The sequence below is a fragment of the Cucumis sativus genome, unplaced genomic scaffold, assembly GCF_000004075.3.
Source record: "Cucumis sativus cultivar 9930 unplaced genomic scaffold, Cucumber_9930_V3 scaffold124, whole genome shotgun sequence".
NCBI classification, from domain to species: Eukaryota; Viridiplantae; Streptophyta; class Magnoliopsida; order Cucurbitales; family Cucurbitaceae; genus Cucumis; species Cucumis sativus.
This window is the reverse complement of record NW_022279528.1, coordinates 22,641-50,341: the sequence shown is the minus strand read 5'-3', so window position 1 is coordinate 50,341 and position 27,701 is coordinate 22,641. Positions and strand designations below refer to the sequence as shown.

Below are 27,701 nucleotides of genomic sequence, written 5' to 3'. Positions count from 1 at the left end.
ATTTAGTATAATTAATAAACCAACAATAATTTCATTAATCTCAACAATGTCATCAACAATTACACAATTTCAATCCAATATAGTTAGCTAAAATTTACTATATGTGGCATGTTCTAAATCAATAATAATAGCTATCTTCATAATATGTCGTTGGATGGTCGATAGAGATGTCCAAGAGGACATAAACAAAATATTTCCCTGTGCATATCTTCATAATACGTCGTTGGATGGTCGGTAAAGATATTAAAGAGAGGATTGTTTTTCAAGTTCTCCCACACAACTGCTCTTGCACCTCTGTAGGTTCAATTAAATTGTCAAAACACAACAAAGTCAAACTTCTATACCCTATTAGTGTTGTATTCAACCCTGTTCTATTCTAGGAATGTAAAAAACTAATAATGACATAACCAACATGCACCTTATGTAATAACCACCTTCTGGGTCATTGTTAACATCATAAAACAATCCACGAAAATAGACGATGATAGAGCAAGGAGTTTCAAGGGGGATTAGGTGGGTTTTCATTTTCTAGGGAGGACAGTATGGAGGAACAATGATGGACCCTCGTTCAAGCAAACATGGTTCCTTTGTCCAAAAGTTTGAACCAAAGTTGCAGGTTGGAGCAAGGAAAGAATTCCATGGTCAATAGCCTTCTCTTCCTACACAATACAACAATCAAGATTCAAGAGAAAGGATCATTGCATTTTTCTCTCAGCCACAACAAGTGATGATAATTCACATACTTGAACACAAATCTAGTCTAAACAGTATTAATTTCATGGCTCAAATATTGGATCACCACTAAATCAACAAGTTTAATTAGTTAAATAATATATATAACCATTTATAAAAATTCTTAATGCACTTATTTTATGGATTTGAAAATGAGCACAAACCAAAAAATGAGCACAAATCCTCGTAGTCTTAAGCCAAATTTATCATTAATGCCATTACAAAAACAATTCATATAAGAAACAAAATGATTAGAAAAAATCACGTACCTTCTCTCTTTTATGCATGAGCATTGCTAAGCGTAGACGTAGAAATCCTAACAAAATATGCAACACATAATCTCTAAGAAACCTAGGGCTCACATAACTACACACTAAACTAAGTGAATGAGTTGATGACCATAATGAAACTCCAAGTATCGAGGCAAAGATGAGAAGCAAAATACTAGATTAACATCGTAATTACATAACGATTAATGACTAAAGCCCGATTCACAATATTCAACCCCTTAAACGAACAACACTCTGTCCTAATCATTCTAAATACCAAAAAACAAACAAAATAAACCAATAATAAGATTGTACTAACCAAGTAGCTTAACCCTAAACCAATAACTAAATATTTCAAATATGAAACCGATCCACTAAACAAAATAAAAAAATAATATATCCTTAAGAGAAAATTTAAACTCACTCTTGCGGTCAATCATTTTGAAGGAAACCATATCTACTCAAAACTATTAATTCACCTTTTTGCCTTCATTACAAAACAATTCAAAATGTGAAAAACAAAAATAACTAGTCGATCAAAATAATCAAACAAGCAAAAGAACTCCAATCGACAAAAATTCTAAAGTTCGTGTAGCAAATTGAGAAAATTCGTACAAGATCTAGAAAGGTTGTACAAGAAAATAAATCTGTCTTATGCAACAATTAATGACCAGTCCAACTAATAGCAACCAATAAAATATAAGATGTGAATTCTAGTATTCTATAGGCTTTTGCATCATCTGCCAAGAAAATCTAAAAAGCCATGACCCTAATTAACACAACAACTTTAAATGTCTTTTACTTACGAGAGAAATATAACCGATTGCTTAATTTGGAACAATTAACATTGTTAAGAAGGGTAGTTAAAAGCACAAAAAAAGAAGAAAAAAAAGAAGGGCTAGTTAAAGATGTAGACATCTATACCTTTAAATCTCCTTTCAAGATCCAATAAGTATTCATCCACTAGCTTGATATTAATCCCTCACGAGTGAACCTAAGTTATGTAACAAAATACATAAAAAATAAATTCATCCTACATATTAAAAATTGTTAGTCACGTTGAATGGAACAAACCAAGATTTTAGAATCAAGCAAACATTTTCCGATAGCAATAGTTAGTACTCTTCCCTTGTACAAACAAAAAGTTAATCTTCATGGACTAAAGAAGAAGGTCCATATTATGTTTATCTTCCATACTTTGAATAATTATAGAAAGTGTGGAGTACTTATCAAACCTACAATCTCCAAAAATCCAACCTCATTTTTCCCTCCAAATATGTTCTTCAATTTCTCGTCGCAAACTATGACTTTATTGTTGCTTGGTTTCTAAAAGAATAAAGAATATAATTTAAAAGAAAAACAAATAAACAAAACAAACTAACACGACTCAGGGCTTCTGTGCTTCAAATCACTAATTTACTAGACATCAAATATCATAACCAAGTTATGTTCTTCAAAAAATTCAAAGTATGGGAATACAAAAAATGTTTCCAATTAGTAGTGAAGAAAGAAAATTAGAAAAACTATAGCTTTGCAAAATCGATATATCCTTGCACACAATGTAATCTTAAAAAACATATAGCAAAGTAATCTTGAAAAAAAATACAATTCAATTATAGGAATACATTAACCTTGGTTTCACACAGAATAACAATATACTAATCTATATCAATATCTTATACAATCAAGCAAAATGTTGGAGGCTTTGAAATCTTGATAAATAAACTAAAGTTAAACTTACTTAGGGTGAGCTGCAACGAATGGAGCACTTACGACGAGTTTGGTGAGCAAAAGGGTGGCGGCCTCCAACGACGTTCAGATGCTAGCAGATAGCAGTGGCGTTCAGCGACATTCAGATGGTAGCAAGTAGCAGCGACGTTCGAATGGTGGGTTGCGAGAAGAGGAAGAGGGAAATGGGGAGGATAGCGGCGACATTTGCATGGTGGGTTGCGATAAGAGGAAGAGGGAAATCGAGAAAGGGTAGCGGCGGCGTTCAGATGGTAGGTTGTGAGAAGAGGAAGAGGGAAATCAGAAGGATAAGTGGTTGGGTTGCGTTCTGTGAGAAGAGGAGGCGGCAAATTGGGGGGAAATGTTGTATGGGAGAGAGAAAAGTGGGAGGGAAATGTTGGAGGGAAAAAGTAAAAAATGAGGAAGAAGTAAAAAAGAAATTATGTTTTTTTAAAAAAAAAACATAAAAAAATGATTATGTTTTTTTTTTTAAAGAACATAAAAAACTGAAATTATATATTTTTTTTAAAAAAAACATATGCTCATGTTATTTTCGTTGTCATATGTATAAATTTTGAGTCGTCATAAATGCATATAAAAAATTTAGGGTCTTTCGTCACGTAAATTACGTTGGCATAAATATGTCTAAAAGGCGTGGGATCTTTCGCCGCGTAAATTAAGTCGACAAATGTTTAAAATATTTATCCACACATGATACTTGACCATAAATTAAAATAAACGTTGGTAGAAATCCAACTAAAAAAATTTAAAAGAGGGAAATAAAAAGTATTTTTATATTTTTATACTTGACAAAATAAAAATGTTAACTATACTTGACATGAAAAAGATGTCAAGTAAAAGTTGCATTATACTTGACACTAAAAGACCGTCAAGTAAATTATGCATTATACTTGACGTGGAAAAAAACGTCAAGTAAAAGCTAAATGTAAAATAATTCAAAAATTTCATGAAATTTTGCTGTATTCAAACTATACTTGATGTTTTGTTCGCGTCAAGTAAAAGTTCGTTATATTTGACGTTTTGTTCATGTCAAGTAAAAGTTCGTTATACTTGACATTTTGTTCTCGTCAAGTAAAAGTTCGTTATACTTGATGCGAATAAAACGTCAAGTAAAATCTCTCTTATACTTGACGCGAAAAAAACGTCAAGTAAAAACTAATGTAAAATAGTTTGAAAACTTTCGTGAAAGTTTCCCCTTTTTAAAACTATACTTGACGCTTTTCTTTTGAAATGATCATTACTTGACGTTTTTTTAATAAAAATGTCAAGTATGTAAAAGTACATAGTGTCAAGTAAAGTAGATTTTGTAGTAGTGCAACGATTACAATTCTTGAGAACGGACTCATATGTTTCCAATTCAGATGCCCAAAACTTGTTGAATGGATCCTATCTCGTTGATCGCGACATCTTGCTGGCAAAAGTATGCTCCTTCGTAAATGGACTCCAGGTATTGTCCCTAAATCCTTTGTTTTTTATTATATTCCTATATGGATTAAACTAGGTACGATTCCAATGGAGTTATGGACAGATGTCAGATTGACTGTTGTGGCTAGTGCTATAGGCAAACCTCTATCTTTAGATTCTAGCTACTAAGGAAAGACGAAGGTTGTCACATGCTTGAGTATGTGTTGAATCAAATGTGGACTCTCCTATGCTTGCTGAATTTACAATTCACCATAGGGGAGAGGATTTCGTTATGACTGTGAATTATGAGTGGAAGCCTCGAAGGTATAATTTGTGCCGGTCTTTTGGGCATTCTAGTGGTAAGTTCTAAGATTGTGGAAAACAAAGTTCATCGAGAGGAGGATGTGAGCAAGGTGGTTTCAAACAAAGAGGAGGAACGGACAATTGTGTCTTGTGGATGTGGTGTTAGACGTTAAATAATTGGAGGAAAGTAAAACTAATAGCTCCCCCATTAGGCATATTAAGGAAAAGGAGGTAGGTAATCGGGATGAAATTACTCGTTATTAGGAAGAAAAGAGAGTTGGTTTATGTTCGAGAGAAGGGTAAACGTGTGGATGTGATTATGCCTAACTCTTTTAGCAGCCTTATGAAGTTGGGTGAGGGAGACAAGTGGAACTTATCTATAGTGGATGACTCCCCTCCCCCCTTACAAGTGGATGATACCGCTATGGTTCTTAGGCGTATGTTATTAACCAGCTTAAGATCATTTCAAAATATAAATATATTTTTAGTATAAGTCCTCACGTTCGACTCCTAGACTCACCAAGAAACCTTATTTGGATATTACGAATATGACAAAATTAGTGATATTAGATGACTATCAAACGATAATCATAGAGTTATCAACTTTTAAATTTACTACTTTTAAAATTTAGAAAATGTAGTGACATGAGTCATGTGATTATAAATGTTTTTGTTATTTTTGCAGGGTTCCAAAGCAAAAAGAAAAAAGTAAGATGTGATTGATAATATGTGAAAAAAGGAAAAAATTTAAAAAAATATAACTTGATATATCTAATTTGTTTAAAAACGACCCCATTTGTAATTTTTCTTTTCAAAAGTCACACAACATCTTTTTGGAAAGTTTTTTTAGAGAAGCATGCCAATACCTTCATCCTACGTATGTAGATGTATTTATGAATAATTTTTAAAAGTTCAAAACAATTTTTTTTAACATTTCAAAGTTTAAGGTAATTTTTTTACACAAACTACAAAATTCAAAAGAATTTTTTTGTAATTTAACTAAATACTGTTGTGTGTATATATATATATATATATAATATATATATATATATATATATATATATAAATTAGTTAACTTTTTTAGTCCTATATTGTAAAAAATATGATTATCGATTTATCGAAATCTAATTTGTAAATGGTTTAAAACATTTAGTTTGTTGAAAAAAAAGGACAAAACAATGGACCAATGGACAGCTAATACGAGTTGGTGAACCGAATACACAAAATTCTCTAAATCCAATTAAGCAAGATTTCAAAAAAAAAAAAATTCTAATAAAAACCCTACATGTACAGTCTCTCTCATTTAAAGTTTCTTTCTCCTCTTCTCTAACGGCCAAGTCTCCCTCTTCCCCCTCTTCTCCCCCTTCTCTCTTGCTCTCTTGTCTTCTTTGGCCTATCTCTCAATTTCCGTTTCTGTAAGGAAGAAACCCTATCATACCCATTTCGCGGATCCATCTCCATCTTCTTCTCTTAGTCGCGGATCCAATCTCCATCTTCTTCTCTTAGTGCGTCCTTTCCATTTCTTCGTACACTCCATTTTTCCTTTCTCTTCTCAAAACCCTAAGGCCTATCTCTCAATTTCCGTTTCTTTAAGGAAGAAACCCTATCATACCCATTTCAACCGATCCATCTCCATCTTCTTCTCTTAGCGCGTCCTTTCCATTTCTTCTTTCTTTTTCTTTGTTCGTACACTCCATTTTCCCTTTCTCTTCTCAAACCCTAATTCTCTTTAATTAATTAATTCCCTCTCCTTTCTCTCTCACTTCCTCCCTCTTCCATTAATGGCAGGTTCTCCTCATCTTACTCCTTTCTCCAGTGTTGATTCCTCCTCTACTTCGACTTGTGATGCTTTTTTCTTCTTCCCTCGCAATTTCGATTCCACCATCGTCACCGATTTTTGGTTGCAATTTCTACTCTCGTCAACCTCAACCTTCTGGATTCCCTCAGTCTCACCGGATTGACTTCAATGTCCTTGGAACCTCCACTACTACTACTAGTACTCCACTCATCAAAGAATCCGCTGGATTATCAGACGCTCCTCTTCCTTTCCTTTCTAATCCTTGTCTCTGTTCCAACTCCAGTGGTGAGCCCCCGAACAAATCGCATTACTCCGTGAGTTCCCAATTAATTCCATCTTTATTTAATATTCAATTATCCTCTTTCCATTTGTTTCAATTATTGAATAGAAAGTTAATTGAATGAACTATGTTCCAATAATTTCATGTGGTTCTGGTAAAGCACAGTGCATCCGGTCGAACTTCCCCCATTATGTAATTTTATGGAGGTAGTTTTGTAAATTGGATTGAAACAGGGGCTATTCAATGTGTATGCATTAAAATATAGGGATTGTTTTTCAATTAAATATAAATTGATTGAGCCTCTGATGTGCTAGAAAGCATCAGATCTCCTCTGTGTATATATAGTTAGGTACTCTTCTTTTTTTTTATAGGTTCCATCATATATAACACGGTCTGAAGTTGTAGCTAAACTTGCTTTCATCTTCAGTTTCTATCATTATTTAAAGGTCAGATTTTGTTCGATTAGAAGAATGTAAATTTGTCAAGGACAATAGCATGCTTAGTTTAATTGTACTCAAATATTGTTACTAAAACAATTGCTTTATTTGTGTTGATACCAGTATTTGTGTGGTAGATCTCTTGATTCATTTTGATGTTTGTATTTTGAAGACATACAAAGGTCATAATACTAGTTGCTATTCTTTTTATCTTGGTACGTTTCATTTTTGTTTTAATGTTTCACTGTCTCTATAATTGATTGTACAAACATATCTCATCATTCAATCACTTTTCAAGTTTTAGATTATGAAATTTGTACATATTGGGGTTTTCCTTTTTCTTTATTTTGGATTATTTCAAATCTCCAAAGATCTTTCTTGTAACATTTGCATATTTTAGTTTGTTAAAATCTTCGAAAGTAGAGGAGAAGGCTCCAAAAGCATTCTGTCTCTCATTGCCTTGCCCTAACATTATCATCTGTGTAAGATGTGCCGATGAGTAGACCATTTTCTTTTACTTTTTTTTCCATAGCTTTTGAACCACTTTCCCTTTCTCTCCTTCTCTTTCATTCTTCTTTTATGTTAATTGGAAGAAGCTTTGAGGCCTCTCTTGAAAATAATGAGGTTTTGAAGGGGATAGAAAGAGAGTGATGGTGGGATCCTTCAAAGGTTTGTGATTTCACACTTTAAACGAAGAAAACTTTTAATGGCTATTTGTGGTTGAGGAGTTTATTTCCGATCATAGATTAGGATTGGTTGGTTTTTTCCCTCCACTTTTCTTCAGATATTTTGAAGTGTGTATACAAGGTAAACCAACCTTTCGACGGTTAGTTAACACTCCTAGACATTTGTTTTATTGTATGAATTGTATTCTTTTTTTGTTCATACCGGTATTTGTTCTTCAGGTTTTCATCATTGTACTTTCATTTGGTGGCTTTAAATATTACTCATGGGTATTATGTTCGATCTTATTTTATTGTGATCAATTGATATACATAATCATGCACTTATAAATTTGGTTAAATTGTTGGATTATTTGCTTTTTTAATAAGGTTGGAGGAACCTCAAGGTACGTTTTGTTAAAGCATATTTTATATTGATAAATTTCTTGATAGTTGTCAAGTCTATAACAATGATAATGTTAATACGAGTAAATTTATGACTGCAGAATTTAGTTGCACATTAACCTTATTTACATTGCTAGTACTGCTCGGACTTCTTGGAAAAACCTTTAACGTAGCAATTTTAACCCACGATAAGAAGAACTTAAGGTTGTTATGACTTACATATTAGTTTTTGAGATTTTCCTTTGTTAACTTTTTCAATAGACCTATATTGTTAACAACTTTTTAGTTCCCTTCATTTGTTGTATTGTAGGACTGTTTCTAGAGAATGCAAGACCATGTTTGAGTGAGAAATTGGTCTCGATGAAATTGGAGAGTTCATATGAATTATGATTCTTCGTTCGATCTTATTCGGTAGGGATTAATAGAATAATCATTATCAGCACTATAAATTATGATACAGGGTTTGATTAATAGAATTTTTCTTATGTATTGTAATAAGTAGAAGATTCTTCGTCAGGAAGCAAAGCTTATATTGCTAAATTTGAAGATGTCAAGTCTATAACAAGGATAATGTTAAGACGAGCAAACCGAAAGCAAATTTACTTGACTTAGCTTATCCAAACGCAATTTTCTCAGACACTTGGAAAAGCCAGACGTGGATTTTAACCCAAGATAACAACGGGTAAGGTTGTTAAAACTTACAAATTCTCTTATGAGATCTTATTTCATAACTTATTCATAGACCTTATTGTAGTCTTAACTACAACAATTTTCATTTTAGGACGTTTCTAGAGAATGCAAGACCATGTGTGAGTGAGAAATTGGTCTTGATGAAATTAAGTGTTTAATGAACAGCATATAGAAGGTGAGCAAATCTACCTACTTAGAAACTAAGTTGTAGAACCATAGCAGAATGGCTTACCCCATCGGTTACTAGCAAGTGCCTAAGTTTTTTATCACCCGCATTAGTTGTCATAACAAAGGAAAGAAAACTGAGTAGCTCAAGTAGAATGCCAGACCGAATAAAAAAAGATGAGACAATCAACATTATTATTTTAAAAAAGAAAACAAATATTGACAATATGCATTAAAAAAAGCCATTCTCGATAAAATGAAATACAATTGGATAGCTGCCAAGCATCGTGTTTATGAATGTCAAGTATGAAACTATCGGTTGAGTTATCCCATAAGCTATCTAGCAGCTTTTGGGGGAAAACATCGTTTCATGCTATAGGACATTCATACCCAACGTACCCGTAGATGATTCTTTGTCAGGCCGCAAATCTAGGAACACGAATGAACATCAAAAAGAATTAAAATTGCAACCGAAAGGTTACGATTAGCTCCAATGCGAGATTCCTGCACAAAGCCAGAGTGAATTACAAGTACAACGGGAAGGTCTTCAAACGCAGAATCTGATATGCCTTATTTCATAATTATTTCGATTCGTACCACACGACAATAACTTTCAAGATAGTTCAAAGTCAGCATTCAATGTGCTTGGAAATTAACCGATTTAAACAATTTCAGGTGAGCAAGCACGCTTAGAAATTCAGTCCCGAATCATAGAAATGATATCCCATCAGTTCTAGTAATGCCTAGTTACCGCAATTGATCACATTGTAAGATAAGATTCTCATAAATGGATACCAAATGACATTGAGTTTATCAACATTCAATCTGCCAAAACCGAACGAATTACCTTCGAATTTGATCCCTTGCTGACCGCAGCACTCACCAGTCGGTTCGGCCTCCTTCACCATGCTGAGTTGAGTAGAACTTGGAAATCCTAGGGGAAGAGATCGCGTGTGAGGTACACGCACCCGAGATGAAAAATTTTTCCTGTTTTACTCATAATGTGAAGTTTGATTGAGGGCTTTGAAAAGAGGAGGAATCCTCCTCGATCCACAGTTAGGGCAAAAACAAGGCTTGTTGTCACTTCGAAGGGAGCAGTCAAACTTAGCATTGAGTTTGATTTTTTTTTTTGAAAAGGTAATGATAATATTATACAACAACAAGGTGGACCTCACAGCCTAAGGTCAAGACAAAAGAAGCGAACAACACTCATAGAACAAGTAGTTAGACAAAACAACCCATAAGCTACCCAAAACAACCCCACATCTCGGGAACAAGAACTAAAACCAAAAGAAACCAACTAGTGTTCCAAACATTAAAAGGAAAAAGAAGAAGAGAGAAAGACAACAAAGTTAATAAAGAGAAGAGAAACCCCACAGCCCGGGGACAAGCAAACGAAAAGAACATTAAACAAGACCATGAACACCATCCGACCAAGAAGCAGCACGCGCTTTAATACACGACCGAATGAGCTGGAATACAACCATAGGCTCCCGAATAGCAACTCCATGAAGACGATGATTTCGCTCCTGCCAAATGAAATAAATTGTAGCACACCAGAGAAGGCGCCACAGTTTTCTCCTCACACTCTTCCCAATAACCGATTCTATGAGAAGATGACATAAGCAAAAGGATCCTCGACCAAACCTCCCACCCAAAATGACAAGAAAAAAACAAATGATCACGAGACTCATAGTTCCCTCCACAAAGCAAACGCGATAAAGGAATCGACCTATCCCACCGACTTAACCTATCTCTAGTACCCAACCTATCCCTGATGGCCAACCAAGCACAAAAGGAGTGCTTAGGAATATTTCCCCCACCCCATAGTAAACCCGACCAACCAACCCTACTACTATGAGGACGAATAGTCTCCCACGCACTGGTGATAAAAAACTATCATGACTCCCCGGCACCCAGACCCACCTATCCTCAACACTCGGACTCGGCCTCACTCCCTGAACCCTATCCCAAATGTCCATCAAATCCAAAGAAACAAGCGGCCACCTTCAATCACCATCCCGACCCATGAAATCCACCAGCCTCGCATCCCACCGACTACCTGCATCATAGATCACCCTCTCCCCAAACTGCTGGATAATCGGCCCACCCTGAATCCATGGAACCAACCACACTCTACACTTCCTTCCATTGCCCACCTCCATCTTAACATGATCTTTAAGGATATCCCGCTTACGCAAGATTTCCCTAAAGCACCAAGATCGACTCACCCCAGCATCGATCTCCAAGAGCGATCTCCCTTTAAGGATATAAGATTCCACCCAAGCAACCCATAAACTACCAGATTTAACAAGTAGCAACCATAATATCTTCAACGTGCTTGCTATATTCCAAGAAGATCCATCGCGAATATCAAGACCTCCTTCATCAAAAGGAAGACAAACCTCATCCCAGGCAACTTTAGCACCACCTCTTCCCTCCTCGTTACCTCTCCACAAATAAGCCCTCAAGATCTTATCAACGTCTCTGTGGACTTTCATAGGAAGCATGAACACACTAGCCCAATAAACCTGAAGGCTCCTAAGGACTGAGCGAACAAGCTGAAGTCTACCTGCAAAAGATAACACTCTAGCAGACCAAGACCGAATACGACTGGTAATACGCTGAATAAGGGGATCACAATCAGAGCTCCGCAATCTTCTAGAGAGGAGAGGAAGCCCAAGATAACGAACAGGGAGATGACCAATGGAAAAACCCATGTTAGCAGCAAGCCGAGAGGCTTTCGAACTATTAACCCCCACAAGAAAAATTAAGCTTTTAGCAAGATTAGCAAACAGTCCCGAAAGCTCACCAAACCTCTTAATAGTCTCTTTTATGAAACTCATAGAATGATTATCAGCAGTACAAAAGATCATCAGGTCATCTACAAAAGTAAGATGAGTTAATCTGACCTTCTCACAAAACTAGTGGAATTGAAAATTCTGAGGTAGGCTGTTCAACATGCGAGAAAGCACCTCCATGACCATCACAAATAAGAACGGGGATAAAAGGTCACCTTGTCTAAGTCCTTTCCTCCCATGGAAAAAACCTTCCAACGATCCATTAATCATAATGGAGAACATCAGAGAGGTCACACACGCTCGAACCCAACTCACAAATCTTAAAGGCGTACCTATGGCAATCAGCAGGCCAAAGAGGAAATCCCAATTAACATAATCATAAGCTTTTTGGAGGTCAACCTTCATAGTGCACCGAGGTTTACCTCTGTGCAAATGGTATGCCCCTACAAGCTCCTGACAAAGAAGAATATTGTCAATAATACTCCTCCCAGGGATGAAAGCTGGCTGATTTCCACTAACAAAAGAAGGAAGCCACACACGAAGCCTATCTGCCAATATTCTTGAAATGCACTTATAAATAACGCTGCAACAAGATATAGGGCTGAAATCCTCCAATCGATCAGCACCATTCCTTTTAGGAATAAGTGTAATAGCAGTCGTATTCACCCCTTGAGGGAAGTAATTGGTCTCAAAGAAGTGTAAGACGACATCACAGAAACCCTCTCCAACCACCGTCCAAGCTCCTTTGAAGAAGCCAACTGAATACCCATCAGGGCCTGGAGCCTTTCCACCATCCATGGAGAACAGAACACGTCTCACTTCCTCCCTGCCAATAGGCGACTGGAGGGCCTGACAACACTCCTCAGTCCATCTAAACTGAACAATCTCCTCAATACTAGTAGAGAGCTCTCCATAGCTAATATTCTGAGAACCCAGACTATCTTTGAAATAATTCACTACCACCTGAGTCACCTGATCATGGTTAGTCAACCGATTTCCATCTGGGTCAATAACTGATCTCAAAGCATTGCTGCTCTGCCTTGATCGAACAGATCGATGAAAAAAGGCAGTATTCTGGTCATCTAGCTTCAACCATCTGGTTCGCGACTTCTGACGCATAGCGGCTTCCTCCACTCTAACCGCTTTCCAAAAGTTTACCGTGGCTAAGCTCGCGTGATTACTCGCCTCCTCCGACAGAGAGTTCGTCTCCATCTCTCTTTCAGCTCGGTCCATGGTATCATTGGCAAGACGAACATCCTCACTGATGGTCCGGATATGCCTACCAAAATGTCTGCGAAGAATCGACTTGAGATTTCTTAAGTTCCTCACAATATTCACAATTGGAGAAACTCTAGTATCTTTGGTCCAAGCAGAGGACACAACATCCATAAAGGACGCTTCTTGAACCCAATGGTTAAAGAAACGAAAAGAGACCACTTGTTGGCTTCGCTGATTACTGGGATAGACAAGTATGGGAGAATGATCAGAAATACCCCACGGGAGGACGTTAACCCTCATGTTAGGCCATGTACTAAGCCCCTCATCATTCACTAGGATACGATCAAGTCTCTTCTCATCAAACCCGACCCATGTATCTTACTAGTCCAAGTAAACCAGTTCCCCTGGACCGCGTGTTCAACAAGGTCCGCCTCTCGAATAGCCATGTCAAACTCCTCCATATCCCCCACGTTCGGAGCACCCCCGAATGCTTCAGACTGGAGTCTGATGGTGTTAAAATCACCCAAGACCATACCCGGTCCTCTCCAACCAGCAGAGATCTCAGCCATTTGCCTCCATAAAACACGTCTCTCGATGTTACTATTATAGGCATACACACACAGAACCTCTACCTTCTCCCCAGAGATCAAATCTGTTATTACACCAAAAATAAACTGGTCGACAACCTCGTTAGTCGTGAACACAAAACTGTTACGTTTCCACATAATCCACATTCGACCTGCTCCACTATCGCTGTAGTTACTAATGAACCCCCACGAATCACAAATCTTCTAGATATCGAGACAAAGTTCTCCTCTCGAACTCTAGTCTCCAGGATGCAACAGAAACCCACCGTAGACACAGCTAAGAAGTCCTTCACCGCTCTACACTTTATAGGGCTATTAAGGCCCCGCACGTTCCACGTACACCAACTAACCATGAGGTCGTATGGGAGCCGCCTCTCCCATAGGAATTACATCACCTGCAGTACTCAAAAGGACCATAGAAGAGTCATCTACTCGTAAGGGAGGAGGGGAGGCATCCACTATAGATAAAGGCCATTTATCTCCTTTATCCACCTCCATGAGGTTGTTAAAGGAGTTAGTGATACTCACTTCCGCCCTTTTCCCTCTGTCCCAAATAGAGATCATTCCCCTATTTTTCCTGTCAACTGGGGTAAATTCCTCCCAATTTACCTCCACCTTTTCAGGCAGTTTATGGGTAATAATTTCTCCTTCTTCCATGTGTTGGAAGGATTCCAACACAACATCTTCATACTCCCCACAAATTGGAACCACCTCTTTAGTAGGAACAACCTCTTTAACAGGAACCTCTTTACTTGCAGCTTCCTTTTTACTATCTTCATTGCCTCTTTTCTTAGGGCAGGTGTTCTGCGAGTGTCCAAAAGATCGACACAAGTTACATTTTTTCGGTTTCCACTCATAAGTGACAGTTACAATAAATTCCTCTCCTCTAAGGTTGACTGTTACTTCGGCAGGCATAATACTGTCCACATTCAATTCCACACATATACGGGCATAAGAAAGACGACGCCTCTCTTTAGTAGCAAGATCAACTGAAAGAGGTTTTCCTATTGCACTCGCTACCACAGCCAAACCAGCATCCGTCCATAGCTCCAACGGAATCCTCCCTAACTTTATCAAAACATGAACTGAATCAAAGACAAAGGATTCAGGAACTATACCTGGAGTCCATTTGCGGAGGAGCATAGGTTTGCCTCCAAGGTGCCATGGGCCACGGGATAAGATCCACTCTATCGACTTCAGATGTTTGAATTGAAAGCAGATGAGCCCATTCTCCATCAGAGTAATTGTTGGCATTTCAATTCTACCCCAAATCTTCTCTATAAGACGATAGATGACTAGATACAGCAATTTTGCATCAATTAATTGGCTGACGAGGGAGTTCTCCCACACTCTAACTCCTTGACTAATAACTTCTTCAAACGGGGTCACCACAATTTTCTCTCCCACGGTAGTCAGAGGTGTATAGGTCATAGAGAAACCTCTTGTTGAGCCAAATAAGGAAGCCCATGAATTTTTGCCTGCACCTCCAGAATTATTAGATTTCTGCACCTCATGCCCACGAATCGAAACAGGCGGCCCACCATTTGAATTAATACCAAACGATTCTCTAATGGCTGGCCCATCATTCAAATGCCCATCAACCGGCCCAATCTTTGGGGCACTTGCAATAGCATCCAGCCCAGGTCCATATCCTTCGGCTGTTGCAATTTGCCCAACATGCTGAACACTTGAAGCACCAGCAGGTAAGCACTCCTTCTGTGAGATCCCAGTTTCGTGTGAGATGGGCGGCCCATCATTCAACGATGGCCCATCAACCAGAAATCCATGACCAATTCCATTCGTAAATGTGTCCACACCATTCGGCTTCAGCCCCTTTACCGGCTCACTGGCTTCATCACGTTTTCATTCAAAACAATCGGCCCACACGCCTTTGGGCCAACAATCTTCATGGGACCATCTCCGCTCGGTCCATTTCCTGTATTTCAGTTTTTATATGTTTCACGGTTCACGTAAACCGGTTCGGGTCCACTCATGTCCGACCATTTCTTCCTCACAGAAATTAGGTCAGCCTTTGCAGTCGCCGCCCTTCGGTCGTTCGCCGCCATATCATGTACGCGTTGAAGGCTTGACATCACACGTTTCTTCACCTCCTCAATGTCACTGGATAATTTCTTCATCGTTTCATGCTTAGGACATCAACCCAACACCCGTGATGATCTTTTCGGCCCAATCTGGGAACACGAATGAACTCAAAAAGAATTGAAATTCAACCGAGGAGATTCATGCGAGATCCCTTCAGCGAGTGAATTAAATCACGGTCTTCAAACCCAGAACTGATAGCCAATAAATCGATTCGTACCACACGCAATACTTTCAAGATAGTTCAAATCAATTCAGCTTGGAAATCGATTTAAACAATTTCTAGACAGACGTTAATTCTCCCGAATCAAAACGAATATCATTCGTAATGGTTCAATTGATCAATTGTAATCAATTTCGAAATGGATACCAAATGACATTAGTTTTCACATTCAATCTGCCAAAACCGAACGAATTACCTTCGAATTTGATCCCTTGCTGACCGCAGCACTCACCAGCCGTTCGCCTCCTTCACCACCCGAGTGAGAGAACTTGGAAATCCTAGAGAGACGCGTGTGAGGTACACGCGCCCGAGATGAAAATTTTTCCTTTTTTACTCTAATTGAGTTTGATTGAGGGCTTTGAAAAGAGGAGGAATTCTCTCTGATCCACAATAGGGGAAAACAAGGCTTGTTGTCACTTCGAATGGAGCAGTTAAACTTAGCATTGAGTTTGATTGAGGGCTTTGAAAAGAGGAGGAATCCTCTCTGATCCACAATAGGGGAAAACGAGGCTTGTTGTCACTTCGAAGGGAGTAATCAAACTTTGAAACTAAGTGTAGAACCATAGAGAGATTACCCCACCGGTTCTAGCAAGGCCTATTACCATATTTCATACCAAAGAAAGAAAAAAGAGGCTTGTAAATGCAAACCATAAAAATGTGAGACAATCAACAACTATAAAAAAAACATATGCAATATGCATTGAAAAAAGCTCATAAAAATTAGAGAGTCAAGTCGATTAAGTCAAGTAGAATGTGTTGAGTTCCCTAACTATTAGTGCTTTTGGGGGAAAATTTCACTTTTGGCCTAACCAAAACTAGACCACCTATTCTTAGCGTTCTAAACATAGCATCAAGTTTGATTGAGGGCTTTAAAAAGAGGAGGAATCCTCCCCAAACCACGGAAGGGGGAAAATGAGGGTCGTCACTCTGAAGGGAGCAGTCAAACTTAGCATTGAGTTTGATTGGAGGCTTTGAAAAGAGGAGGAATCTGATAGACCCCCTATATTACATCTGTACAGCGGAAGAGGGACAAAGAAATTAAAAAAAATATATCACGTGCACATGAATAGCATGTGAGGGTTAGTTACCTTATTGTTAGTATAAATAAAAAGTAATCGTGGGCGGGAAAGTTAGGTTTTGTTTGAGAAAGTGAATTTCTATTCTTCCTTGAGAGAGAGGATAACAGGAGTGGGATTTCATAATGTAATTAGGATTTCATTCCTATTCTATCATTAATAATATAGTAGCTAGCAATTTCATTCCAAGAGTGGTTTCCATCAAATTGGTATCAGAGCATTGATCTCGGGCAAGAAGAATGCAAATGGTTCAGACTCGGATCGAAGAGATGGAGACGTTTGACCAGGAAATACAAGACATTAAGAAAGAGATTAGTAAGATACTGGTGATCGAAAAGACGTTGGCCAAAATATCCAAAAATATGGAGAGGTAGAATCAGATGATGTTACGAATTATGGAATCGACAACAATGCACAATTCATCGACGAAGAATGTGGACGAAGGCGAAGGGTGACCAAGATGGGAGAACGAAACAGGGAAGGAAGGAAAGAAAATAGATGATGAAAGTAATAGTTGACTGCAATAAGTTTAAGAAGGTGGAGATGTCGATATTCAATGGAGATGATCCCGATTCTTGGCTGTTTTGCGTAGAGAGGTATTTGAACATTCATAAACTTACTGAATTTGAGAAAATGACTGTATCCACTATTAGTTTTGAGGGACTAGCATTGAACTTTTACCGTTCTCAAGAAAAGAACGAGAGAACTTTGTAGATTGGGTGAATATGAAGGAAAGATTTATTGGTGCGATTTCGATCCGTTAGGGAGGAATCGTTGTATGTAAGGTTCTTGCCAAATTCAACAAAAGACAACGATAGAGGAATATCAAAATTTATTCGATAAGTGCGTAGCTCCTTTGTCGGACCTATTAGAGAAGGTGGTAAAAGAGACAATTTATGTCGGGATTGAAACTGTGGATCTAGGCGGAGATGGATTTATGTGAGTCGAAGGGATTAGCACAAATGATACGAATTGCGCAAAAGGTAGAGAACAAGGAAGATATACGTCAGGAAGCAAATCTTTTTGGATATTCTGGAGAAAAGGTGATAAACTCCCATAATAGCACCAAGGCTAATACCATTGCGAATACAGAAGAAAGTAAAGGAGGAATGAATTGGCCGATGAGAACTATTACTCTACGAGGAACAACAAAAGAGGAAGTACGGAAAGAGGGACAGACGAAGCGCTTATTTGATGCTGAATTTCAATCTAGAAAGAAGGGATTGTGCTTTCGCTGTAATGAGAAATATTCTCATGACCACAAATGCAAGATGAAAGAGCAAAGGGAATTGCGAATGATTGTTGTGAAGGAAGAAGGCGAGGAGTATGAAATTATTGAAGAAGGAGGAATTGATCAGAAAGAATTGAATGCCCCTGAGATCGTAGAGGAGAGTCAAATGATGGTGGAATTATCCATTAATTATGTGGTGGGATTATCCAACCTAGGGAAAATGAAGGTAAAAGAGATGATACAAGGGAAGGTGGCTATAATACTAATTGATTGTGGAGTCACACGCAATTTCATTTCAGAAAAAAATAGTGAAAGAGTTGTAACTGAGTACAAGAGAAACGTCAAATTATGGAGTCATTTTGGGCTCGGGCACTGTAGTCAAAGGGAAGGTAATTTGTGAAGATGTTGAGTTAATGCTGGGAGACTAGAAGGTAGTGAATGAGTTTTTATCCTTGAAGTTGGGAGGGGTAGTTGCCATACTTGGAATGCAGTGATTGTATTCCTTGGGAACGACTGGAGTGAATTGGAAGAATCTGATGTTAACATTTACATATCAGGGGAAGAAGGTGATAATCCAAGGAGATCCGAGCCTAACCAAGGCCAAGGTCTGTCTTAAGAAGTTTATGAAAACATTGGGGGGAAGAAGATCAAGGCTTTTTAGTAGAGTGCAGAGCCTTAGAGAAAAGTTAATCCTTAGAAGAAGAGAATTCGTGGGAGGTCGAATTAAAGTTGGTGTAGAAAATGGAATTCGACAAGTTTAGGAAAGGTACCTTAGACCAAAAAATTAGAGATTCGATCTCTATTCCCATGTGTTGAATTAAAAAAGGGTGGTTAATGCTATTTGTTTTGGGAAGCAGTTCTTTAACAAAGGTTGTCCAACTTATGTTTGAACATAAAATTATTTATTGATTTAAATGGTTAAAACAGGAGGAATGGATGGGTGACACAAAAGATCACAATCCACTTATCACTTGAATCAAAATCTTTTGACAGTTTTGATTCAAAAAACTTGTTTGTTTGCAAGATTTACATATACTGTTTAGTTTTAGACAAGATAAATTGATACAGTTTTATTTTGGTACCTTTGCTGTTAGTACTTGCCAATTAATATCCGACTGCATAATATATAGATTATGGCATCTTGCTTGTCCTTTTGCAGCTGCACTTTGTATATAAATCTTGAACTTCTCTTTCTTAGTTGGCTATTTTCTGACAAGGATATGTTTTTTGTGTATGCTTGAACTTCTGAAAATATCCATATTTTTTGTGTATCAAAGCTGCCTACAATGAATGACAATGTGGATGTTTATGTGCTTGATTATGCAGTTCCTGTGAACTAACATATTGATAATTAACTTTTGGTCTAACTGCTTCTGATGATATCTAACATATGGAAATTTAGATTCTAGTAATTCAAGTTTTGTGATCCACATAATCCTTGAGTTCTGTCCCCTTGTATTTTCTTGAAATGAAAATTCGAATCATGTTTCTATCTAAAGTTGAATTGCATTATCTTTTTTTTTTTTTTGAAAAGTTAATATCATAATACAACAAGGATGACCTCACAAGAGCGAACAATGCTCACAAAAACAGGAAGAATCCAGAGTATCAAAAGAAAGAACAATAATAAACCCAACAAAATTAAGAGCAACAAAAACATAAAAAGTCCAAACAACCCCACAGCCCGAGAACAAGCAGATAAAACAAAAATCAAAAGAAAACAAGCTAAATAATACCATAAGCATCCTCACGCAAATAAACAACACGAGCACTGATACAATATGGAATAAGCTGAAACAGAACAATGAGCAAACGAGCTTGACCACCATGGAGACAATGATTATGCTCCTTTCACATAAAATAAATCGTAGCACACCAGAGAACATACCACAACTTCCTTCTCACACCCTTACCAATACTCTAATGACAAACCCCAAACAACTCAACCCCCCAATACCCAATCCTGTGAGAGGAAGCCATAACCTAAAGGACCCGAGACTAAATATCACACCCAAAAGGACATGAAAAAACAAATGATAACGAGACTCTCAATCCCCACCCCACAAGAAACCTGTCCAACGAACCTTAACACTACGAGAATGAATAGTATCCCATGCACTAGCAATCAAAAAACCACTATGACGACCAAGAACCCAAACCTACCTATCACCAACATTAGGACACGAACTTACAACTTGAACCCTATCCCATAAATTAATCAAATCCAAAGACACCCTCGACCACCTCCACTCCCCTTTCGAACCAATAAACTTAGAGAGCCTAGCCTCCTATCTACTCGTTACATTATAAAGCGCTCTCTCACCAACTTGTTGAAGGATAGGACCACCCTTCAACCACGGATCCAGGCACAGTTTACAATGCCTACCATCCCCAACCTCCATCTGAACATGCTCTTTTAGACTATCTTGTTTACACATGATAGCGCAAAGACACCAAGACCGACCAACACAAGAATCGACCTCCCACAACGACCTTCCTTTATGAATATAAGCCTCCACCCAAGCAACCCATAGAAAACTCGAACTAGTCAGCAACAACCAAAGATTCTTCATAGTACTCACAACATTCTAAGAAGACCCATCAAGAATAGTAAGACCACCCTCCTCAAAAGGAACACACCTCAGCCCACGCCACCTTAACACCTCCTCTACCTTCCTCCTTACCCCTCCAAAGATAAGACCTCAAGATTTTATCAACCTCATGATGCACACTCACAGGCAGCACAAACACGTTAGCCTAGTAAACCTGAAGATTATCAAGCACATATCGAACCAGTTGCAATCTACCTGCAAATGATAAAACTCTAGCAAACCAAGAATGAATCTGACTAGTAATACGTTGAATAAGAGAGCACAATCAGTAGGTCGTAACCTCCCAGAAAGTAAAGGAAGCCCAAGATAACGAACAGGGAGATGCCTGAGGACAAAACCCAAACTGGTAGTCAAACGATAAACATCATCACTATTAACCCCTACAACAAACATAGAAATTTTACTAAGATTAGTAAATAGCCCCGAGAGATCACCAAACTTTCGAATAGTCTCGTTAATAAAACTCAAAGAGGAATCATCAGCAGCACAAAAAATCATAAGATCATTAGCAAAGGTCAGATGAGTTAAGCTAACCTTCTCACAATGCCTGTGAAACTGATAGCTCGGAGGAGGCCGATTCAACATACGAGAGAGGACCTCCATCACCACGATAAAAAGGAAAGGAGATAAAGGATCACCCTACCGCAAACCTTTCCTCCCATTAAAAAACCCTTGAAAGAGCCATTAATCATAATGGAGAACATCGAGGAGGTAACACAAGTTCTAAGGCAACTCACAAACCTCTTGGACTTCTAACACATGAAGGCTTCCTCCAATCTAACAGCCGTCCAAAAGGCCAAAATGGCAAGACCTGCTTGGCGACTCAAAACATCAGACATAGGATTTTGCCCAACCTTTCTCTGAGCTTTATCCATGGACTCTTTAGCAATACGAACCTCCTCACTTAGGCTCTAAATGTGCTTACCAAACTGTCTATGGAGGGTAGGCTTGTGGTTATGTAAATTTCTCACGAAACTCACAATCAGAGAAACTCCTACATGGCGACTCTAAATCGAAGAGACAATATCAATAAACAAAGAATCCTCAACCCAATGGTTGAAGAAACAAAAAGAAACTACCCACTGTCTCTGCTAAAAGTTGGGATAAAATAAGAGGGGAGTGATCAGAAATACCCGAAGGCCATGCAGTAATCCAACACCATTAACCAGAATACGATTAAACCGTTTTATCAAACCAAACCCATGAACCTTTCTAGTCCAGGTGAACCAGTTACCCTATACTATAGGTTCAACTAAATAAGCCTCACAAATAGCCATATCGAACTCCTCCATATCCATAGGAACAGAAGACCTATCAAAAGCCTCAAAATGCATTTTGATAGCGTTAAAGTCACCCATTACAAAACCTGACTATGTCCAACCAGAAGAGATATCACCCATATGAAACCACAACAAACATCTTTCAACATTATTATTAGAGGCAAAAATACATATGTTGGGATTTTATGTCCTAAAACTCGTAGTTTGTTATCATATTCAGTTCAATAAAATCGTTATTGAAAAATTAAAAATTATAATCTTAAATCCAATAAACTAAGTCTTAATGCTATTTTTTAATACATTTGAACTTTATGTCGAGACATAAATGCGGATCAAGTTTGAGTATATAGCCTAAATAGTCTATAGTGCCTTATTTAGAGAAACTACGGATGTGACCCGCTTTGTAATTAGTACAAACGAGGTGATCCTAAATTGTTCATGTAGAGACATGAAAGTGGGGGCATCCTATGTAAAGTACTTACATAAGACTGATCCATGAAATAGTCACTTTTACGTTATAACACCGTTTACTGTTTAGAACTGACTATTTCGTTTATTGATGACTTAGGTAGCTTAATCTTAATCCTAAGCTAACTATGAACTCCAGTTCACATGAGATTATCCTTACATTTGCATAGGTGAGGGTATCTCATCAACGTTCTCCCAATAAGCCTCTCATTTCAAGGGTAAGATCGGATGAATGGCTGGGAACATAGGATGCAAGACATAATTCACTTCTACCTGTTTTAGGGTTAGTAGATAGGTTGTTCTCTTAAGCACTGTAAAGTACTTACATAAGACTGAATTCACTTCTACTTGTTTTAGGGTTACATCTGCATAGGTGAGGGTATCTCATCAACGTTCTCCCAATAAGCCTCCTATTTCAAGGGTAAGATCAGATGAATGGCTGGGAACATAGGATGCAAGACAAAATTCACTTCTACCTGTTTTACGATTAGTAGATAGGTTGTTCTCTTAAGCACTGAATCCAAGTCTTGAACAAGGGGCCCCACCCTCACATTAGCCTGAGAGGGATTAAGTTTATAGGTTGGACCTTAAACCAATTGTTCAATAGTGGATCAATGAGACTTAAGAAATAAGATGTAGTCTCAAGGATAAAACAGTAATTTGATCCATTCGAGGTTACGAATAACATGTGAAGGATTAACTTATTGATCATGGTTATATTAAATGGACAAGAATATATCTATAGTGAGGGGAGTGCAACTGCGAGACTTTAGTGGAATGACCCGTTAGTTTACGAATGTTGATTAACTCGGTCTAAAAGAGTTTAACCAGTTAATCTTGAATCGTTGGAGCCCATGATATATAAGTCCATTAGGTTTCCCTGCTAGTTCATATGGAATAAACTTAGAACATTGTGATGGAATAAGTCGAATTGTTCGAATTGAGAGAAGAGAGAGAAATCAACAAGTATACCGACAAGGTGCACCTTGAGGACATGAAAGTCATGTTAAGAAAGACTGAAAAGAATTAAAACTTAATACCTATACCAACAATGTGAACCTTTTTTTTTTTTTTTGTGGCTCGATTATAGGGACTTCAGAGTTAAGCGTGCTTAGCTTGAAGAAATTCTATGTTGGGTGACCTCTTGGAAATTTTCCTAGGATGCATGTGAGTGAGGAAAAGCATGCTGAAAGATTTCGTGTTGGTTTGTGAAGAGGAATTTCATTCTAATAAGTTTTTAAGAATAGTAAGGATGATGCTGCCAGGTCGCAGAGGATGTAGAGAATGCTGGAGATACGAATTCCAAATCCTAAGTTTAAGGTGTTACATTTTGGTTTCAAAAACTTTTGGAATTTTGTGAGAGGTATAGACGTTCATATTCGAATAGATACAAAGGTATAATATTTCCTAAACCCTAATTCTTTTAATTTAGGGTTGCAAGTTAAATAGGTGCAATTAGGGTAATTTTGTATTCCATTTTTCCACTATGCATGTCTCTTTCTAACATAGAGTATGAAGAAACTTTCTCTATCGTTGCCATGCTAAAGTGAATTAGAATAGTCTTATGCATCGACACGTTTTATGATTATGAAATTTGGCAGATGGATGTCAAGACAACTTTTTTTGAATGACAATCTTGAAGAGAGTATCTATATTACTCAATTAGAGGAGTTTATAGATCAAGATCAATAACAAAAGGTTTGTAAGATTCAAAAATCCATTTATGGATTAAAACAAACATCTAGATCCTGGAATATAAGATTTGATACTATGATCAAATCTTATGGCTTTGATACAAAAGGTTGACGAACCTTATGTTTACAAAAAAGGTCGTCAATTCCATTGTAGTATTCTTAGTCTTGTATGTAGATGATATTCTACTTATTGGAAAAGGACATAGGATTTCATACTAATATCAAGAAATGGCTAGCTATGCAATTTCAAATGAAAGTTCTGGGAAATGCACAATACATTCTTAAGATCCAAATTGTACAGAACTGCAAGAACAAAACACTAGCCATGTCTCAAGCATCTTATATAGACAAAATGTTGTCTAGATATAAAATGTAGAATTCCAAAAAGGGTATGCTATTATACATCTACGGAATTCATTTGTCAAAGGAACAATGTCCTAAGACACCTCAAGAAATTGAGGATATGAGAAAAATTTCCTTTGCTTCCGCTGTTGGAAGTTTGATATATGCAATGTTGTGTACTAGATCTGACATTTTCTACTTAGTAGGGATGGTCAGTAGATATCAGTCCAATCTTGGACGTGATCACTGGACAACCGTTAAGAATGTTCTAAAATATCTTTGAAGAACAAAACACTACATTCTCGTGTATGGTACAAAAGATTTGATCCTTACTGGATACACTCATTATGATTTTCAAACTGATAAAGATGCTAGAAAGTCTACATCAGGATTAGTATTCACTCTAAATAGAAGAGTAGTAGTTTGGAGAAGCATAAAACAAACTTGTATAGTTGATTCCACAATGGAGGTAGAATACGTAGCAACTTTTGAAGCAACAACAGAAGCATTATGGCTAAGAAAATTCTTGACAAATCTGGAAGTCGTTCCAAATATGCATCTATCAATCACTTTATACTGTCACAACAGTGGATGCAGTTGCAAATTCAAGAGAACCTAAAAGCCGTAAACGGGGAAACATATCGAACGTAAGTACCATCTTATTAGGAAAATGTCTATCGTGGTGACGTTGTAGTAACCCAGATTTTTTCAGAGAAACTGTGGATGCCGCCGACTTTGTAGTTAGTACAAACGATATGATTCTGAATCGTTCCAGTACATACATGAATGACCCGTTAGTTAACGAATGTGGATTAACTCAGTCTATAAGAATTTGTGTCAATTAATCTTGAATCATTGGAGTCCATGATATATAGGTCCATTAGTTTCCCTTGCTAGCTCATATGGAATAAACTTAAAACAGTGTGATAGGAATAAGTCGAATTGTTCGAATTGGGAGAAGAGAGAGAAACTTGACAAGTATATGTGTTATAGCCATCGAATTTCATATTAGAAATAGAGCTTTGAGTTGTTGGGCTTTAGTATTCCATGGACATGCAATTTTGCATGGAAAAATTTCTTATTAATAGGGTCGTTGACCTCATTTGATGGGCTGGCTATTGAATTTGGGCTCTTGTACCAAATTGGATTTCTTTTTCTTATTTACATAGAAAAAGAAATTACCAAGCCCATTTCTTTTTCCATCTATTTCTTTCTCCCGGTACTGAATCTTGAGGATAGTAGGTGAACCCTATTTTAGAATATATTGAAGGATGAAACGTAACTCTTTCACGGAAGTGGGGGCTCTCCACTCCTTAATAGCTCACAACTTATGTTCGTCCATTCAAATCTTTCTACATTCGATGATGTGACCCAGAAAATTGATACGCTATTTAGCAAAAACACTTTTCTCTTTCTTGAAATATAACTGATTATGTTGGAGCTTGTCAAAACTCAAACTCTTCGACACGCTCTTCCATTTGTGCGATAGAACTTGAAGAGCTACTTCCACGTTCAAAACTACCTACTTTGGTGGTTTTATGTTCTAACGAATCAACCCTCAGCGCCAATTCATTTATGGGTAGTTTGTCTATTTAGGCATTCAATGCGTCTAGTTCTCTGACTTTTTCTTTAAACATCTCAAGTTCGGTCTGGAGAAATCTTACTTCGTTTGGCAATTCTTTCATATCCAAGAATTCCTCTTCAATCTCAGTCAGTCGCTCAGATTGCAACTTCGATAGTTGTTTCATTGTCGACATAATTGCATCTCGCTTAGCCAAGGAGCTAACAAAGCTTTAATACCACTTGTCACAAAATGCAACTTTTCAAATACGGGACGGGTGATTGTGCAACACTTGTTCTAAATTGATGAACAAGGCAACCTTGTGAAATTTGAAAGTTGTGGACAAACTTGTTGTACGATGTAGCCTCGCTTCATCTTTTGAGAGAAATTGGTTTTATAAAACGTGAGAGATAAAGAAAAACAATGATAACATCCTTAAAGAAAAAATTGAATATTGTCAATTGCAAAGAAAGCTTAGATTTGCAAAAATCACAACAGGACTTAGTTGGGGATTCAATTACCATGCCTCCCCTACAATACATCTTAAACTTTTTTAGCTTTGACAACCTTGCATATGAAAATTGCGAAACGACGCACCTTAGGTCGGTGACAACAAAAAGAAAGCAGTTGACTAAACTAAGTACAAAGCATAAAGATAAAATGGTTTGAGGATATTCGAGCATGCGGCCATAGGAAAATAATGCCTTGGACAAGCACACTTGTGACACTCTGCGTGCCACAATCGCAATCTTTCAAACATGGAACGGGCAATTGTAGAACACTTGTTTTGCTCAGTCAATAAGTCAGTCATGTAAAATCTGAAAATCACGAACAAACTCACGATATGATATAACCTCCCTTCCCGTTCTTGAAAAAATTGTTTTATAAAATGTGAGAGAGAATATCATTAAAAACATCATTAAAGAATGCGTTGAAGACTTTCAATGGCAAATAAAAATTTGATTATAAAGAATACGATAAGACATGGTTGGGGATTCAACTATTGGGTCTCTCCTATAGTACAATTTAGACTTTTTGAGCTTTGACAGGTTTGCAAATGAAAATGTGTGACACCTCACACCCTAGGTCTATGACATAAAAAGGAAAGCAATAGACTAAACTAAATACAAGACATAAAGAAAAGGTGATTTGGGGGTATTTGGGCATGTGGCCATAGATAAACAACGCCTTAAACAAGCATGCTGGTGAGAATAGAAGCTTATAGTTAGCTCAGTATTAAGATTAAGTTATATTTGATATCTATCAATGAAATAGTAAGTTTTTCAAAGTTAACGATGTTATAACTTAAAAGTGACTATTTCATGGTTCTAGTCTTTTGTAAACTCTTTACATAGGATGTCCACACTTTCATGTCTCTAGGATTTAGGATCACATCGTTTATACTAAATACAAAGCAGACTGCATTCATTGTGTCCTGGAATAAGGTGCCTAACTGTATTCGTACAATCTATACTATTTAGGCTCTATACTTAAACTTGATCAACTTTTATGTCTCTACATAAAGTTCAAGTTTACTTAATAATAACCTCGGGTCCTTAGTTTATTGGCTTTAAGATTATAGTATCAATAACGACTTTAATGAATAGATTATGA

At 37.4% G+C, this 27,701-nt stretch overlaps 1 protein-coding gene and 1 long non-coding RNA gene across 2 annotated transcripts; both read right to left on the bottom strand.

Annotated features, from left to right (window-relative positions):
- Window positions 1–311: 311 nt before the first annotated feature.
- On the bottom strand, window positions 312–3,034 carry LOC116405609. The gene is made up of 3 exons (XR_004218712.1): window positions 2,743–3,034; window positions 1,926–1,995; window positions 312–659 (listed from the first exon to the last, which is right to left on the bottom strand). It is a non-coding gene; the product is annotated as an uncharacterized LOC116405609 (long non-coding RNA).
- A 7,869-nt stretch (window positions 3,035–10,903) lies between these two features.
- On the bottom strand, window positions 10,904–13,213 carry LOC116405607. The gene is made up of 2 exons (XM_031889545.1): window positions 12,028–13,213; window positions 10,904–11,778 (listed from the first exon to the last, which is right to left on the bottom strand). The coding sequence occupies exons 1-2, from the start codon at window positions 13,211–13,213 to the stop codon at window positions 10,904–10,906; spliced, it is 2,061 nt and encodes a 686-aa protein (XP_031745405.1).
- Window positions 13,214–27,701: the final 14,488 nt, after the last annotated feature.